We start from the raw sequence: 16,767 nt of genomic DNA on the forward strand, positions 1-16,767 counted from the left end.
TTTTGTACATAATTTTGCGATTTCCAATTGCAGTAGGTTAAGCTTTTTTCACGAAAGAATCCACGAGACCTTCCAAAGTGGTACGAATACGGGTTTTATTCTCGAGGGCTCGACTCGGCGCGCTTTCCTGCCTTCGCATATTGGTATATTATACTACCCATATATCGGTGAACAGTGAGGTGAATCTACTTCACCTACGAACAGGAATATATCCGGTCCAGCTGACTGGGTTTAACCGGGAGCTGAGGGACGGCTCGGGTCCCGGGGACGCGCCGGGTCGTTCCCTACGGCCGGGACTGTTTCCTTGATATTAATACCACTGCCTAGTAAATCACACCTCTAATAAAAACCAAGGAAAGGAAACCAACCCGCGCGCCACACTATAAATCCAACGGTTACGTTTTCACTCTGCGAGGCGAGAAGAACCGAGGCGAGTTAAGCGGGCGACCCGCTTGGACCCCGGACTTTTACCAAAGTCCTTGAAAGCCTCTTAAATTATGAATAGCCAAGCGAGAAAGGCTGATTAACATTCGACAGTGGCGGCAGGTACACTTTCAGGGATTTTACCTTGCAGACAACGCTGATTCAAACTCGATAAAATCTTAACTCGAGTCAGGAACGAGAGAGTCGGAGACAAACCGCAATTAGTTTCGTCACGTCGTCAGTCCGGTTTTAAATGCCAGCGTAACAGCATCCGTCAATACCTTGCAACTTATCGCAAAGAGATTTTCTACTAGGGTAAATTTCCATCATCTGTCTGCGACAGCTGGTTATCGCCCAAAAGGCCTTCTGAATTTATGTAACCAAACTTCGGTATACCGTACACGAGTACTTGATACGTATATTTCGTATACGTATAGACGTGTTCGTCACATGGAAATGAAGTAACTCTGGCTGACTCTACGTAGACTAGCTGGCATGTTGCTGTGGTGCGAGTCTGCATAATATTGATGATCAAATTTTTGGCGATCTCAAAAATCGAAGAGTACGAAACAGTCGGCGAAGATACCGATTTCCTACAAAATTATACATGCAAGGCATCGTTGTCTTATTTAACGATAACGACACAGACCGAGATCAGAATCATCAATCATCACCGGATTCGAACCTGGGTAAAATTCTTTCAAGAATTATCAACGACGAGATAAGGGGTGATCGCTATTAGCGCGGGAAGAGGTCGCGTTGCGGGATCTGCATCGATATCGAAAGCCCGTAGGCCAGAGCCAACTAACCCTAGTGGAACTCAACCGATAGCAACGCCAACTCGGCTGCAGGTGTGGCACGATATAGGTACCACGGGTACGTAAGGACTTAGGCGCGGACACGTGTAGGTATGGGCGATAACCACATGTAAGTAAACGTACGTGGTGCAGTATCTATCTTGTGTACAGGGAACACATGCCTTGCCTCACGTGACTCTTGCTCTAATGAACCGAGGTATAATATAACTCCGGCATCTCATCTTCGCATCTATCTCATTTGCCTCAGTTCGTTATATTGTCGGAGAATAAGTACCCGGAGCTCTACGGTCGGTCGTTCGGTCGATAATTGCACGTAACAATGTACGAATAAAAGACTATAAGCTCCATGTACGCGTACATGCTTATATAACGTGCTACACGTGGGCAACGGAATGTTTCGAGTCCTCTTTAACTCGCGAGGCTGTTTGTATAAGATTATGCTCGCGTGACTTACAACGCCACAGCTGGTTTCCTCGCTTCCGAGCACATTCTGTTCACCGTGTTCGTTGTACCTTTGTATCGTTACAAATGGTATCTATGTTTCACACCGGCGTGTTCAGTCGCGGGGTAAAAGGTCCGAGTCAATTGTAACACTTTTCACATTTCCACGGACCGTCGAGACGCAGGGAATGCGTGTTTCAGTCAGAAATTCGGCCCAGCTCTTACGCTGTGACACTTCCGCACCTTCGGAACTCGGATAAAAAGAGAGACGGAGACGAAGACAGAGACAGAGGCAGAGAGAGAGAGAGAGAGAGGGAGAGAAAGAGAAAAAGTCGTAATAAAATTTTTACGGTGGCTGTTGCCTCGCCGTTTTTCCGTCATTTCTTTCTTCCACTTTAACTGTTACAATTCATCCCAGACCATCGTTATCAAACAATTTTACGGACGAGCTCTTTCACGCCTCGATAGACGTAAGCCGGATACTAAATGATTCTTACTTCTTTTTTTAATTCCAAAGATTTTTGTTCTAATGAAAGATGAGATGTCGGGAGACAATACCTCGTATCTCGATAGCCTTAGTGGGTATTATGGGCGGGGTGATTAAGGGAAGAAAGAGGATGAAAAAAGATGTCCAAAGAAGGGACAAAAATTGCCTCTCGCCTTGACAATGCCGCAAGCAAAGTAGGTGTACGTGTATAAGTACGTGGATTGTAACGGCGCGCGACTAGCTCTCTTCGGGGGAAAACTTATCTCCTTCAATGGGGTCCATTTACAGCTGGCAATGGGGATGGACCGATTCTACGGAAATCTGTCCCACGGTGTAAAAGTCCTCCGGGATCTTTTCTACAGAAATTTCATCCTGCATAGTGCGATCCCACAAAACGAAAATCCTACAGAGCGCGGTCATACGGAAAACATTTAACCGGAAATGATGAACATAATCTTTTCTACAGAAATTTCATCCTACATTTTAACTTCGTACGAGAGATTTCTTTGAAAGCTGAAGCCTCTCCTGGTAATTGGGTGCCCTTAATTACATTCTGTCCCTTAACGTCCCAGGGTAATAAACATCGTTATAAAACATCGTTATAAATTAATGCTGGACGAAGGCGAGGGGGCAGCGATTTCCGCGCAATATCTCGCGTCGCTAACGATAATCCAATATTGTTTTGAAAGCTATCCCGCCGCCACTTCTTTCGATTACACTCGCTCTGCAAGTCGTGGCTCGCCTTTTACAATAGACTTTTTTCTCAACCAGTTACCAGTTGTCCGAGGCAGACAGTGCCCCGCGTGAAAATCCTTTTAACACAACGAATCCCGAGCGATAGAGTAATTTCACGCGAGAAAATGGGGCGGAAATTTTCATTTTACCATTGTCCCGTTGTAGAAAATGTCAAAGAAATTGGCGCTCCGATATCATTACCCGCCCGGTGTAATTTCATGCAATTGAATCGCGCGTCGCAGATGCTGGGCGGTGTACTCCTTGGACGGAACGAACAACATACACAATAACCAACTGTAATAAGGCCCAATAACCAGAGGCGAAATGAGAGTAGTTGGCACGCGGTCTATGGGTAAAGGGGAATGGAAGACACTCCGGAGTAAGGATTGCTATCAATCATACAAAAAGACAGTCGCCTCTAGCTACCGGTCAGTTCGTTACCGGCCGGGGCTGCTGCAGTGCGGGAAAATAATTATTATGAGTAATGACTGTGCCCAGTGAGCTTGCAATCGGCGGGGCGCGCAGGGCGGCCCACCCGCGACGTTTTCCTCCAGCGTCCCGGCCGCGTCTCTGATGTCCTCGAATTCGTCATCTCCTCCAGGGATTCTATCAGTTTTCAGCCCTCGTATGGAGTGATCGATCGAATCAATCCACTTACGTACGTCCAATATCATAACAGCGACGTCCACGAGGGACAGGACAAATGCCCCGAGTCGGCATCAGGGTGGCCTAAGTTTTTTTTCAAACCGTCCTGACCTTCGAGATGTTTGGCGACAGAAAATATTTTCAGTCTTGTAGATATTTTACAGAGTTATTATTCACGGGTAAAAAAGTTTATTATACGAAAATCCCATATATACAAGTTTCACTGCAGGGGACCGAGTTGGTGGAGAGTCAAGATAAACGATATACCGACTACCTACTTATTTTACAGTATCTACAGTCTCTTCGCGATGATACCGGTAGTTAGCCGTTCGAGAGGATAAGACTCCTTTGCTTTAATGGCAACACCCCGTCACCAGACGAGTTCGTCAATTGCAGGATGAACCCTCAGAAGTGAATTCAACTGCAATCTTTATGCACGAGTTTAGTAGTTTAGAACTGTTTCACTTCCGCCAAGCTATTTTATCAAAATGTTTACCTTGCCTGCAAAGTTTACTAAGATATTTAAATTGCGATAGCGTTCCTAAGAAGTTTCAAGGGGGGTGAGCGGGCAGGCGGGCAGGTACTTACCTACTTGTTTATTAAAAAGCTACCCGTGCTTTTCAAGTGCACGCTGTTAAACGGTGACTTTTGATTATTTTTACTCTTACACGGTAGGCAGGAAACTGAGTCAAGGAAGCGTAAAAAACTTAATTGGGAAATTAATTACGATTTGCTAAGGTATGAAAAAAATGAACGAACATTTATATTCGGAAGAGACGCAATTAGCAGCATGTGTCTAGACGTTAACCGTTACGTTCCATTAACTTCGGTGAACAAAAAATTTTTAATCCGTGACACTCTTATTATCTGATATAACATGACTTTATTCAAATCAGTGCGAATCAGCGACGTACGAGCGTAGAAACTGTAATTCTGAAACGACGATAAATATGTGAGACGCGAAGTCCGATTCCAAGTTCTAATTAATCCACGCGCTGCAAAAAATCTGATTCTCTGCATCACGTTAGCATCAAGACGGCACGACAGGTTTCAGTGTGGTTACGAACAGGCGTTTATATCCAGTAATTGCAACTCGTGAAAAAAAAATAAAATAAAAGTGAAAAAAATATAGTGAAAGATGATACAGGGAATATAGTCGGTGCCACTGTCGTAACAGTACAACTTTACCGCGGCTAGAAAAGTGCTATAGCTCAAGGATCAATACCGTTAAACTGATAGCCGTACGGCATATACGTGTGTATCCGAGCATTCATGTGTGGTATAGATTATTCCTGTTTCTCAGAAATTATCTCCGTTCGCGCTCTTCGTCGGGGGTTCCATCAGCGTTGATAATTGATTGAATCGTTAGGTTCAGTCTCTTAACAACCGTAGCTTGTGTTACTTATACGGAGAATCTTAGATGGAATTTGTCCGATTTCGATACCAACAAGACAGCAACTACTCGACGCGCTCGCGTCTTGCGGGAAGAGAATATAATTGTAACTGAATAATCCCCCCGTCACTCAAAAGTGTCAAGTAGTATCATTCGGTGATTCAGCGCTCCGAATTGATTTTAAAACACTTTTTGCCAAGGAGATTACATCCCATTATGGGGGCCTTTATGCGACGATTAGACACTTTGACACCTGGAGATAAACGACGTTGACGAGGCAAATGATTATTAGCACTCAGCGAATAGTTGGTCGCAAATTGCGACTAGCTACTGTCGCGCTGGGGTTCTGACAGCGGGCTGGTTATATATTGTTGGAACAATTGTCGATCCGACTTCCGCTACCTACGTACCTTGACTTGATGTTACATCGACGCATCGTTGTGGTTAAAATCCAGCGAGGGGATATAAGCAACGACGTGCACTCGCCCAGATAACGGAATGGCCATTGCCACGAACCGTTGCGGTCTCGCTCACGCTGCGCCCGAACGCGGAATAGAATTATTGCCACTAAGCAGTAATTATCAACGCGAGGCAAATTCCCGCTGCGACAAGCTACGGCCGCTCTTTCTCCGCCCTCCGATTTGTCTTTTTCTCACTCATTCGACACACGCGTGAGATTTATAATGGCGGTAGCGGTCGGGCCTTACACCACCTACGAAAATGTATCGCAGCAGCGAAGCGTGATGCCGGTGTGAGAAGTGGGTAACTGGGTAACCGAATCCTCGGCAATCGGTATCGAATATTGTTAATCCTACAATAACCTAAAGCTGATTACAGAAGAAGGTTGCCGCAAAAGGTTTGCATTTCAAATGTTCGAAATTCACCAACCGTAGTGCTCGGTAGATAGAATGAGAATAGGATGGAGCTGAATGTTTTTTTCATCTAATGAAAAAGGACGCGCACGCAGCGATCGAGCAGTGTACCTGTATGGAAATTCGAATCGACGACGAATCTGCATATAAATCCGCAATCCACAAGTGGAATGCAGCCGGTGAGACTCTCGTACCCTATACTCGGTAAATAATATGCACGCGGGTATGGTTTATTCCGCGTAGTTTTCTTTTTTGTCCACTTGTTTTTTCGTTTTCATTTCATTCTTCCACCGACATAACAACCAGTCGTCCGTGACACGTGCAGAGCGGGCGTATCGCACCTCCAGGTTTACAAATTAGAGGCAATTCAAGGGGTGTCTCGTTCGGCCCTCGATCTCGATTACCACCGAGCTCGGTGATGAGGATTACCTCATAAATACTGAACCGCAAAGGGTGCTGCAGCAGCGGATCCAGCACACGTATGTCGAGGCGAAATAAACCGAGCCTTCTGCCACTTCGTGTCAAGATCCTTAATCGCGATATTTAGCGGGAAGGCGCTACACGCGAACCACTGTAAAAGGGGGGTGTGATAAGAATAGTTACAGGCAAGGCGGGGGGCCAGGGATCAGAGGTTTCGTTATACCCACGTATGGGGCGTCGTCGTCGCGACAGGGTGGCTGGTGGGTAACGGGAATGGGAACGGTTCATCAATCTTCCGCGACACTCCAAGGAGGTCTTGCATAATACGACTAAAGTTTAATTACCGCGATACTTCGGCGGTGTCCCCGATTCCTGGTGCGGAGGCACGGATCCATCACCGTACGACAGGTCGTTCACGTTACCCTAAACGCAAATACTTTGGGCCCCGGAGCGACGGGCTGCAGGGCAGTGCTGGTGGACGTCGGCTCGCCTCCACGGACATGACCACTCGTCTTTTCCGTATCGAGAGAAAGAGAGAGAGAGAGAGACAAGTGGTGTTTGTTAGCGAATGATGCGAGTCATACTTCTCTGGTAATAGTATCCGTATTCCGGCTGTAGAAGGCAGTGGTACCCACTTAGAGACACGAGGTAACCAGACATAAACCAGTTTTCTGCTTATCCGACTGGCATTTTCCTACGTATCGCCGTCGTCGACTGTCCCAAGGGATCCGACACGGAACGACCATTGGCCATTTACCAAAGCTTCGACAATCCTCCGACGAGCGATATACCTGCAGCATGGGCAGTTATAAGAGCGGATATGCCGTCCAGCGGTCGTCAATCACGTGACAATTCGCCGATAAAGAACCCACGCTGAGTGAGAGACTGCTAAAGGGAGCTTCCCGATGGATATTGAATGGCGCTACAGAAGCTTGGAACAACGGATTGTCGATTAGAGCCTCGCTAACGACGGTGCCGGTCGATGTTCGCGAACGCGACAGCGAAAATGTCCAACTTGGAAAATAGCAGGGAAGGAGTTTGGTCGGTCTCATCGAGGGTCAGCGGGAGACCGATAGTCCCGATGAACGCGTTTGTCGCATGGCCTTTAGCGTCATGTTTCTTGTTTCACCGTGGCGGAAGGAGGAAGAGAGGACTGCTTTTTTCCCTCGGCAGGACCTCTGCCCTGCTTAGGGATCGTTATCCGCGGCGAGGAATCGATAAAAATAAGCATATCGGCTAATTAGCGACCGGAACGAAAGGAGGACAGCCGGCGAACCGGCGCTGTTCCGCGACCAGTTTCGTCGTTGGTTCACGTAATTCCGAGGTGTTGGTGTTAGCGGTGATCTCTTGCCGCGATAGCAGCGCGACTGTCATTGTGATTGGGTCTAGGAACGTCTCCCGCGACCCGTTACTTCGCCATGTGACGCGTCAGCACCTGGTATGCGAAACCCAAAGAGAGAAAGACGGAGTCGTGAGCGGAGGAAGAGCGCAAAGGTAGCGGTGACGGTCGAATATCCGACCGTATTCAAAGACGCCGCGCGTCGGTGTCGTCGCCACGGTCAGGTCGCCGTGTTCACACGTGCGTGTACCATCTCCTAGTTCACGCTCTGTAAGCATTTGCCGAGTTCGAATCTCGCCGTGCGTTGATCCTCAGTCGCCAGACCTCGGTACCAGGCTACAGTCGCAAATGTGGGTACCTAGACGATATTCATCCCGGCATCGAGTATCGGTTAACAAGTGTGCGCACCTTCTGATCCCCTTTCATCTCGTCATCTTGCAAATCTTGACAAAGCGAGTAACATTATCACGGTGATTTCGAGTACAGCGTTTCGTGCGGTACCGAGAGGTGTTTGTTCCGGGATTCATTCGGTTATTTCATTCGTGCGGAGGGCTTAGGTGGTTTGTCATTTCGCAGCGTCCGAGTAATTCCGTTATCAAAGTCTACGGCCGCTCCGAGCCGTCTGAAAGCCGTCAATCTCGCCTTACGGAATGGAAAAATTGTGGGAATAAAAATTTTACAACGAAAACCTCTCGATAAGAGGCCGCTGATGTCATATGATGTTGCACAAGGTGCAAGGCTGTATCTCACACCGGGATAAAACGTAAAGAGGTTCACGGATAATCGATATCTTCTGCCATTGTCGGTCCATCTCCCGTTACCGGCTTATACCGCCGAACGATAAACGATGTAGATAGCTACATAAACTACAGGATTTTTCTTTCAAGCGTTATGGTGGAAAAATATTTCACGCCTTAACAACGGGGCACGAGGTTTTCTGCCGCGACCGTTACGGCCAAGTGTTTGCGTTTCGCCTCATCCAGCATCATCTAGTTCAAGAGACACTTTTTATATACCCATGATTTTTCCACTCGCTATTTCACGGCGAGCGGAAATCAACAGATTCGGCTACCGGATTGTAAACTATCGATAGATTCACTGCACGATAAACTCGTCAACGAGAATTTCCGACTCGGACCAGTACCGTTTCAACACTTTTACTTAATGGAGTGTGGCCAGCATCATCTCCAAGCTTACGAGCAGTATAGTACGTACGGTACTTGAAACAGGTATTTAGTCTAGACGCGAGAAGAGTGAGCGAGGGGGAGTGAGAGGATAGCGGGTGACAGAGTTTCGGGAAAACTGGCCTGGTAAAATATTTGCTCAAAGACCCGCGCGCAGCCCGCGATGTTTCTATAGATCACGATCGTTGTTCCAATATTTGCTCGACCCGGCGATAGTTATATAGGTACACACGCACGGACTCAAACTTGCATAATTCACGGTTCAGCCGGGCTTCGATGGCCGACGAGGGTTGGCGGTGAGCGATAATGAGCGTACCCGGGGTGCTTCGTTAGCCCTTCAATAGCGCTCAGCCGCCTTCTTCCGACCTTCCCGGGAGTCGCGGGGTGTGCCGGGGGGCGGTACATGGACCGATAGGAAAAGGAAGCGACGGGATAAGGGGACGGGATGAAATTTCAGGTGGAAACGGGTTTCCACCGATAAGGCGAAAGCCGCGAGATATAAACTCTATAACGAACGACCTTTTCCTTTGTTCTTTTCCAGATAACACCGCAGTTCGAGGGTTCGCCTGACAATGAGGAGCAGCCCAGTTTACCGGATGGCCACCGTTCGGTTCGTCCTCGCTATTTTCATACCGATCCTCGGCGGCGCCGCCTCCGCGGACGAGGATTCCCTCGTATCGGCGTCCGCGGAACCGTCGGGCGTCTCGGGTCCGGACTACACGGGTCCGTCCGCTGGATCGGACGAGTGCGACCCGGAGATGGTCGGCTTCGAGCTGGTCACCGGATGGGTTTACACGGACCCCGCCAACATGCTCGACTCCATACCCGGGACGCTGATGCTCACCGACTGCCTCGAGACTTGTCAAGCGAACGATTCCTGCCAAGCAGTCAACTATGAAACGGGTCTCTGCGTGCTGTTCGGCTCGAATGCGGATAATAATCCAGGTGAGATTAAATCGGTACAGATTCCATGAATATACGGGAAGCCCTCGTTAGACGTTTCGAAATTCATGCGTCGCGGTTAGTCTTCGGTATCCGGTGTCTTTGGATCCACCGAGTGTCCCTGATCGAGGTAGGCGTGAATTTCAAAAAATTGCTCCGACCTCGGCAATCTTGGGACTTCGGGTAACGGCGCATGTACTGCGACGCTTTTACTACTTACTTACTGCTACGGATGTGGATGGCAAAACATCTTGAACGAGCACCGATACTCAGTAATTGAATATTTTCGCAGCAGAAAGTATCCTTGTAGCGCTGTGCGAAAAATTACGTATCGTGAATTTAAATTCCAGATCAGCCCCGAATTGTTTAATCGACCAATTATTCGGGAGCGAGATATCGAAGAAGCATTTGCTAACAGTTTCGGTCATTTGACACAGAAATCAGAAAAAAAATAAAAAATAAAAATTGCTTTTCGTAGTTGAAATTACGATCACGAGGAATTGAATCGACGGAAGATTGAGTTTTTTATAGATCGAAGATTGAACGAAATATAAAGTAACGATCTTCTATTCGCCGAATTATCTCCTTTTCTTTATGGATAAAATATGATTGTTCATAAATGAGATATGAGAATGAAAACATTGATGATTTCACGTCGAGCTGAGTCGAATAGCTCGGCGCGTATATATATATACATATATATACCGTAGGAATATGTATACCGCACTGCAAATCGCTTCTTGATATTGCTGTAATTATTAATATTGTTATGATTATTGTTACGATTACTGTTATGAGTGTTCTACGGTACGTGGGTATTAGAATTTATTCTTAATCGCTGAGCTCGCGTGCGCATCATACGTACTACCGCGTTACGAATCGCTTAGTACATGCAGTTTCCAACGTGCAGCTATAAGATGTACGGAGCCTCGATGCGAGGCGGTAAGACGACCATCAACCAGCACACACTGCACGTGAGAGGGTGTAATTACGAGATTGAATTTAGACGGTTAGTTCACCTTCGCGTGTTCCGCGATAGCCGGTTCGAACTTATACCTAATACCTCTACAAGATGATAGCGTTTATCGGCTATCTCTTGCCCATCGTCCTTCGACTCTCATCCTTCCTTCCATCTACCTGTTCCATTATCGCGGCTCGTACACGGCGAAACAAGACAAACCGCCGGCTGACAGAGACGAACGAATCTCAATTTGGAGCCGTCAAAGCTCTTCGCCTTTTCCATTCGTCTTACGGCTGTACCAAGGTTGTATGCGATGCCTTTTACCTTGCTCTGAATTGTCGTTGATCATCCAGAAATTTTTACCAACATCATAGGATTTGTGCAGCCGATTTTCCATTTTTCTTACTATTAATCACGGTAACGCTGTACGTACACGGGTGTTCGTACCGGGACAAGGAATATAATTCCGTGAACGAGCTTCGAAAGCGATAATTGAAATCGAATATCTGTTAGCTTAACTTTCGCCGGCGTTCGGCAGGAATAAGTTATCATAGAATATCGTGCATTGTCAGAGGGTGTGCCTGCTGTGCCGGGCTGCCTCCTCGTCTATGAATAATGGATACCAGTATAAGTAAGTGTAACGAGAAACGCACTAATTGAATCTTCCGGGGTGTAATTAATATAAACTATCCGTCCAGCGCTTCTCACGAAGTAGAAACATTAATTAAACATTGTAATAGTATACGTCACCAAAAAGTAAGTGATTGAAGTACTTTTTGCCTCTCTCTCCCTCTCTCTCACTCTTTCTCATTCTCTCTTTTTCCAACACGCCAGAATTTCATCCAAAGTGAAACAATTGCAGCGCGGAACGCGGGCCGATCGAACCCGTTACGCGTAGGGCTGCTGAAGCGTTCGATGGGTTTTTTTTACCCGGAATACTCGTCAGTTATTTTCTTACTCATTGTTCATCTCATTCAGAATGACGGAACGTGCCACTCTTTAGATGCCTCAAACTTGTGTATCCGTTATACGGAGGTTCTCGTGGTTTCGTGGAATCCGTAACGCGATTCGATCCGCTCATCTCTTGATCACCACCCGAGAAGCGGACGAGCTTGATCTAATCTTGCGACATTTCGCTTCTCGACGGAAAAGGTTTTCACTAACGAAAGTCGAACTGACGCGGTACAGAATAGGTAGCTGATGTACGGAGGGTGTGAAAAGGTCGAAAGGATTGTTTTCTCTTATTTTTTTCCCTCTTTTTTCTTTCAAATTTCACGCCGGTCAAAATGGTATTAGTATCGGTTCTCGTCCAGGCGGGATTGTTTGTAATTTGTTTTGAAAAAAGATCTCTTCCGTGCCTCCTCTATCGGTTTGTCAATTTGTCATACATCGGCTGTTCTGAATGGAAATTCTTTTTTTTATATCTATTCGAGAGCGATAGAGGAGTGAGAAAAAATAGAACTTGCGGCGTTGGCGTCCGAACGGTACCGTGCGCTGCGTGCCGATGACACAGGTCAAGAAAGAGAGAAAAGGAGTCGGAGAGAGGAGTCTTTCGTCGATTCAACGTGTCGCCGTGTTTCATCCTGCGACTCTCCGGCCACCTTGCGATCGGTTATTCTCCGTTCATGCTCCGACTAACGGGGACTGACCGCATACCGACGATACCGCGCAGGCTGCACTTGACCATAATACCACATACCGCATTAATGCGTAATAACGATTTCCGTATATAAAATGCACAATACGGTTACACAAACGGGTGCGAATCATCCTTTAATAAGCGGTATTAACATCTTCGGCTGCACTCGCAACTTGCGGTGTATGCTGAGTCTTTCTTCTTCCACGAGATCGGGGAGCTACGCCGAGCTATCGTTACCTCGTTTTGCTCAGCTCGCGACCGTTCCGCGTTAATTAGACAATAATACCAAGAGCTCAGATCGGCGGAGGGTATCAAGCTCCGATGGGAAAGACCACGGAAGTCAGCGCTTCGCGTTTTATAGTAATGAAAACGTAGTCAAGAACGGCGGGGCGAAGAATGGAAGGGGGGCCGAGGGATTGGGAAATCTTGGGGAAAAGCTCGCGGGAGAGACAAGCACGTGCCTTTGCGGCACGGGAGGAATTCGAGCATCTGTATAACCGCGGTGGCATACCGGCAGCCAGTGTGACAAATTACACATAATTCACAAGTCAATTTCACACATGGCTGTCCAGTCGGTTGGTCGGTCGGTCAGCCGTCCGGCTCCGGCTCCGGCGATTGAGCGAGCAGTGGGCCGCGAGACCGAGCCGGGTTTCGCGTGGTGGTCAGTTTAATCCACTTAACAACGGCATTGTTGCCCGTTCTGTGTCCGGCCCTTCCTTCGGGCCCTCGGTATCCCTCCGGAGTTCGGTCTCGGGGGTTGCGGGGGTTTCGAGGTCTTCGGTCTCCGGTGCGCCACACACCGCATCAAGGTATCCCGCGTCTGACACGAATCCCATTGAATACGAAAGCTGCCCGCCCGTCTCACACATCTCGCCGAGATGCACACCCACGCACTCGTGCACGTCGACACACCCGTCCGCGCGCGTTTCGATTCCAAATAGCCGTGGGAAATGGCATGCCGCGTTGTCTCGAGAATACTTAACGCGAACGAGCGATCAAAGCACTTCCATTCCGGGCCTGGATCGCTCACTCGTACGCCGAACACGATCGCCCATCCGCAAACCGCAGCCCTAAGACACCTAGGTGCAAAGTCATTGCCGGTCTACTTCCACCCAGGCAAACGAATTCGCTTGCTCGCTCGCTCGCTCGCGCACGCAAGCACGCACCCGTGACCCCGTCAAGTCTCCAGATTTAAACTCATATCGCGGTGATTTCCACAACGCAATATACGCCGGCGAAACTCAATCGTGCCACTTCCTATTGAGCCCATTCCCCGCACATTTGGTACCTTCCTCTTGTCTTCCGCTTTACAGAGGGGATTCAAAAATCGCGACGAGAGGCGATTCATCAACTGCTTAGTTTCACTCGAGGAAAAGATCACGCGAATCAGCGTACAAAGCCAAAATTATAAGCGGCTTACATACGGGCAATCCCTGGAGTGGAGTATGAAGATCTGTAATATTCTCTGTGGGTACGTTCGAGGTACGATAACATGTACGAAATTTCAGTCCTCCGAAATAACGCCGTGCCGAGCAGCTATACACCTTCGATGTAAATCTTTCTCGGCGCTTGTAGAAACGGTTGAAAAAATTAGGTTCCTTACATCATCCCCAGGCGGTGGAGGATTAATTGGGATAAAGTTGAGTAGATGGATTATAAACTTCGGGCATGAATAGTACGCATCATACAAATTGCACTCCTAATCCGGGGCTTCAAAATTCAGGGGAGGCAGGGCAACGAAACAGAACCGCGGAAATTTCCCAAGTACTAAATGGCGATCACTTCGCACGGATTATATAATCGTAAACGGCAGCTTTGAAAATCCAGTAAGCCTTTGTTCGTCAATTTGAGAACTCGGACAGTAATAATATGGTAACAACATTCGATAGCTCTTTCGAAGTGAGTCGCCGCACTAACAATGCTAATACCCGTACGAATGGAGTCGTTAGACCGGCGTGATGGCTGAGCACGACCGTCGAAACGGTTTATCATTCGACTATAACAACGCTGGACGACAATCGTAGCATAGTTGTGACGAGGGGCACGGATTGTCCATGGAAAGAAATGCGAGTTGCCGTTCATCTGGATAGACTAATTGCTATGATTTCGCCCACAGATTTTTTCACTGCAAGCAGTGGCACCGACAGTCCTTTAATCTGCAGGTATGGCTCTCGATCGGCGTGAAGTTGGACGAAAAAAGTAAAAAAAGAAACGTAGTCGGTACACCGTGTATGGTTTTACGCCCGGCATTTCGTATAGTTGGGGGTTCGTTCATCGACTTTAATATAAGCACCGACACGTGCACGCGTTCCTTTATATACGTACGCCTACGGTTACACTCGTACGAGACCACGCTTCTGGGTTATATATTATGCAAATCGCTACGCGTGAGTTATTATTGGAGCTGGTCGTGTGTCGCGTAATCGGGGTCGTCGCGAGGAGCCTGCCTGTGGAAACGACGTGTGCAACAGCAGCTGGTCTGTGATTTTGACCAATCAGTTGACCGCGATACGTGTGTGGATATACTGCACGACGTGCTTGACCTGAGAAAATCGCCTCTCGCTACACGCGAAAACGGGTCCATTCACGGATTTCGTGGCTGCGGAAGAGTCGGCCGTGTTGCCGGCCTGCCGGGTGAACAGCTCACGTTCCACATTTGGAAGAAGTAGCACTGCCACCGGGATAATCGTGACGGCGAATCATTTCCCGTTACAATATCGAACCGGTACCACGGCAACCTTTTAGTATCGTTATGGCTGGTGTCGTCTGCTCAGCATTGATCTCCCGATGAATCAGCGTGGAAATCTAGTGAAAATATGCGTGATCGTCCAATTTATTTCGGCATCTTATCAGCTGGCTGATTTGCTGCACGATGATAGCGTTGATCGAGGTTCTATTTTTTCGCTCGATAAGGCAAATCTTCATTTCTGTTCAAATTTTTTGGGTAGTTTTTACTAAATGAGTTTTTACCGAAATCACTTCGAGTGGCAGGAAATCGCGAGGATGCGTTGGCCATAATAATCCGTGTAAAGTATGACCGCATATTGGGAATACCGACGGAGGCTCGTTGCCCGACATCGTGAGTGGTGAATCCATTACGAAGGAGTTTTTCACGGCAAACTTGAAGAGGCGGGAGAAGGCATAGAAGGACGCGACGTGCGATCAGCCCCCATTATGTTCGTCGACGGACAGAACTAATTTCATTGTTCGATCACGGTGTTTCGTAAGTCGGGAAGCCTTCGAGCGTGATCCGGCGTAGCTACATCAAAGGCATGGCAAGGTTGAAAGGAGCTTCGAGAAGAGCGGAATGAAAAAGTTGACGTTGGAATTCTATTTTCTGTCGCGTTTTTGTTTATGCCCTCAGCCACGATAGGTGTCAGAAATGATTGGGGAAAACAATACACAGCGTCTACGCGATGCGGTACAACGTGCACGGTCACACACCATCTCCTAGACATGTCCTACCTTTTCTCGGCGATCGTAGTACGACACGTTCGGGTACCTGCGGGGCATGCCCCTTGCCAATAAGAATTAAAATTAGAAAAGCTCACGAGGCTATGCAGGATTTCATTCTTCAATGTCGCATCCGTGAGATGCTTCTCGGTATTTCGTAATTGGTTTAAAGAATTGTTGGCTCGCGATATTCTATTCATAGCAACAACATCTTGTGATATCTTAAACCAGTTGCTGACGCGGTGTTCGGACACAATGGAATTGGATCCGAGAGAGGAGAAGAGTAGGCATAAATTTGCAACTTGCGATTCGCGGCGTTACAGGTCGCCGGTGCAACTCTGGCGACAGAGTCGAGCAATTCACTTGGCCGATACTTCTTGACCGAGATTCAACGCCGCGTGGTAGCTGTAGGATGAGCCGTCGTACGTACGGTGAATTCCGATGATCGCAACGGAACAGGTTGTTGCCACCGGTATGATGATACCGATCACTTATGGCTCAATATTGCGAAGCTTGGCGTACATCGCCTTGACGCCATCGACGTTGAAGCCTCGTCTTATTACACCACACTAGAGTATATATATATATATATATAAGCTGCCGGGTCAATTACTCAATATACTGCAAGTACACCGGCAGTCTGCCATTAACCGGCCAAAAGGAATAGAAATTTGATGTAAGCCTAATATAGGTAGGTGCTGAACGAATTGATTTATTTGGTTACTATAATCGCTTTACGGAATGAACGGCTGGTTTGAATCGGCTATGTCAGACGATACTCTGTTGTAGAGGCACAAGAGAAACGTCTTGGCGTTAATGTCAGCAACATTCAGCCACGATATCTCGTGTCACTGAGCAATTAGCTTCGTCCCGCCTCGGGAATGTTGAACTGGCACAATATATCCCACGATTTTATTCGAGAGGTTCATTCCTGGTTCTTCTTTTCGACGGTGTTATTATTTTTTCGTTTTTTTCTTGTTCTTTAACACGCATTTCTGTACCCTGCACGGATATA

At 47.6% G+C, this 16,767-nt stretch overlaps 2 protein-coding genes across 11 annotated transcripts in view; one reads left to right on the top strand and one right to left on the bottom strand.

Annotated features, from left to right (window-relative positions):
• Nucleotides 1-16,767, bottom strand: part of Atg16 (Autophagy-related 16) — a 237,960-nt gene that overhangs the window by 73,115 nt on the left and 148,078 nt on the right. The gene's annotated exons all lie outside the window — the stretch shown is intronic.
• The window catches only part of neo (neyo), a 94,564-nt gene that overhangs the window by 46,732 nt on the left and 31,065 nt on the right, over nt 1-16,767 (top strand). The window contains exons 1-2 of one of the 2 annotated variants that reach the window (XM_046618040.2): nt 7,805-7,923; nt 9,299-9,702. In XM_046618040.2, coding sequence (XP_046473996.1) covers nt 9,330-9,702 — 373 coding nt within the window. In that variant the 5' untranslated portion in view covers nt 7,805-7,923; nt 9,299-9,329. Of the gene's footprint in view, nt 1-7,804; nt 7,924-9,298; nt 9,703-16,767 lie in introns of those variants that run through there. The other variant, XM_046618039.2, reaches the window with a different exon arrangement.

The sequence above is a fragment of the Neodiprion pinetum genome, chromosome 3 (genome assembly GCF_021155775.2).
Source record: "Neodiprion pinetum isolate iyNeoPine1 chromosome 3, iyNeoPine1.2, whole genome shotgun sequence".
NCBI classification, from domain to species: domain Eukaryota; kingdom Metazoa; phylum Arthropoda; class Insecta; order Hymenoptera; family Diprionidae; genus Neodiprion; species Neodiprion pinetum.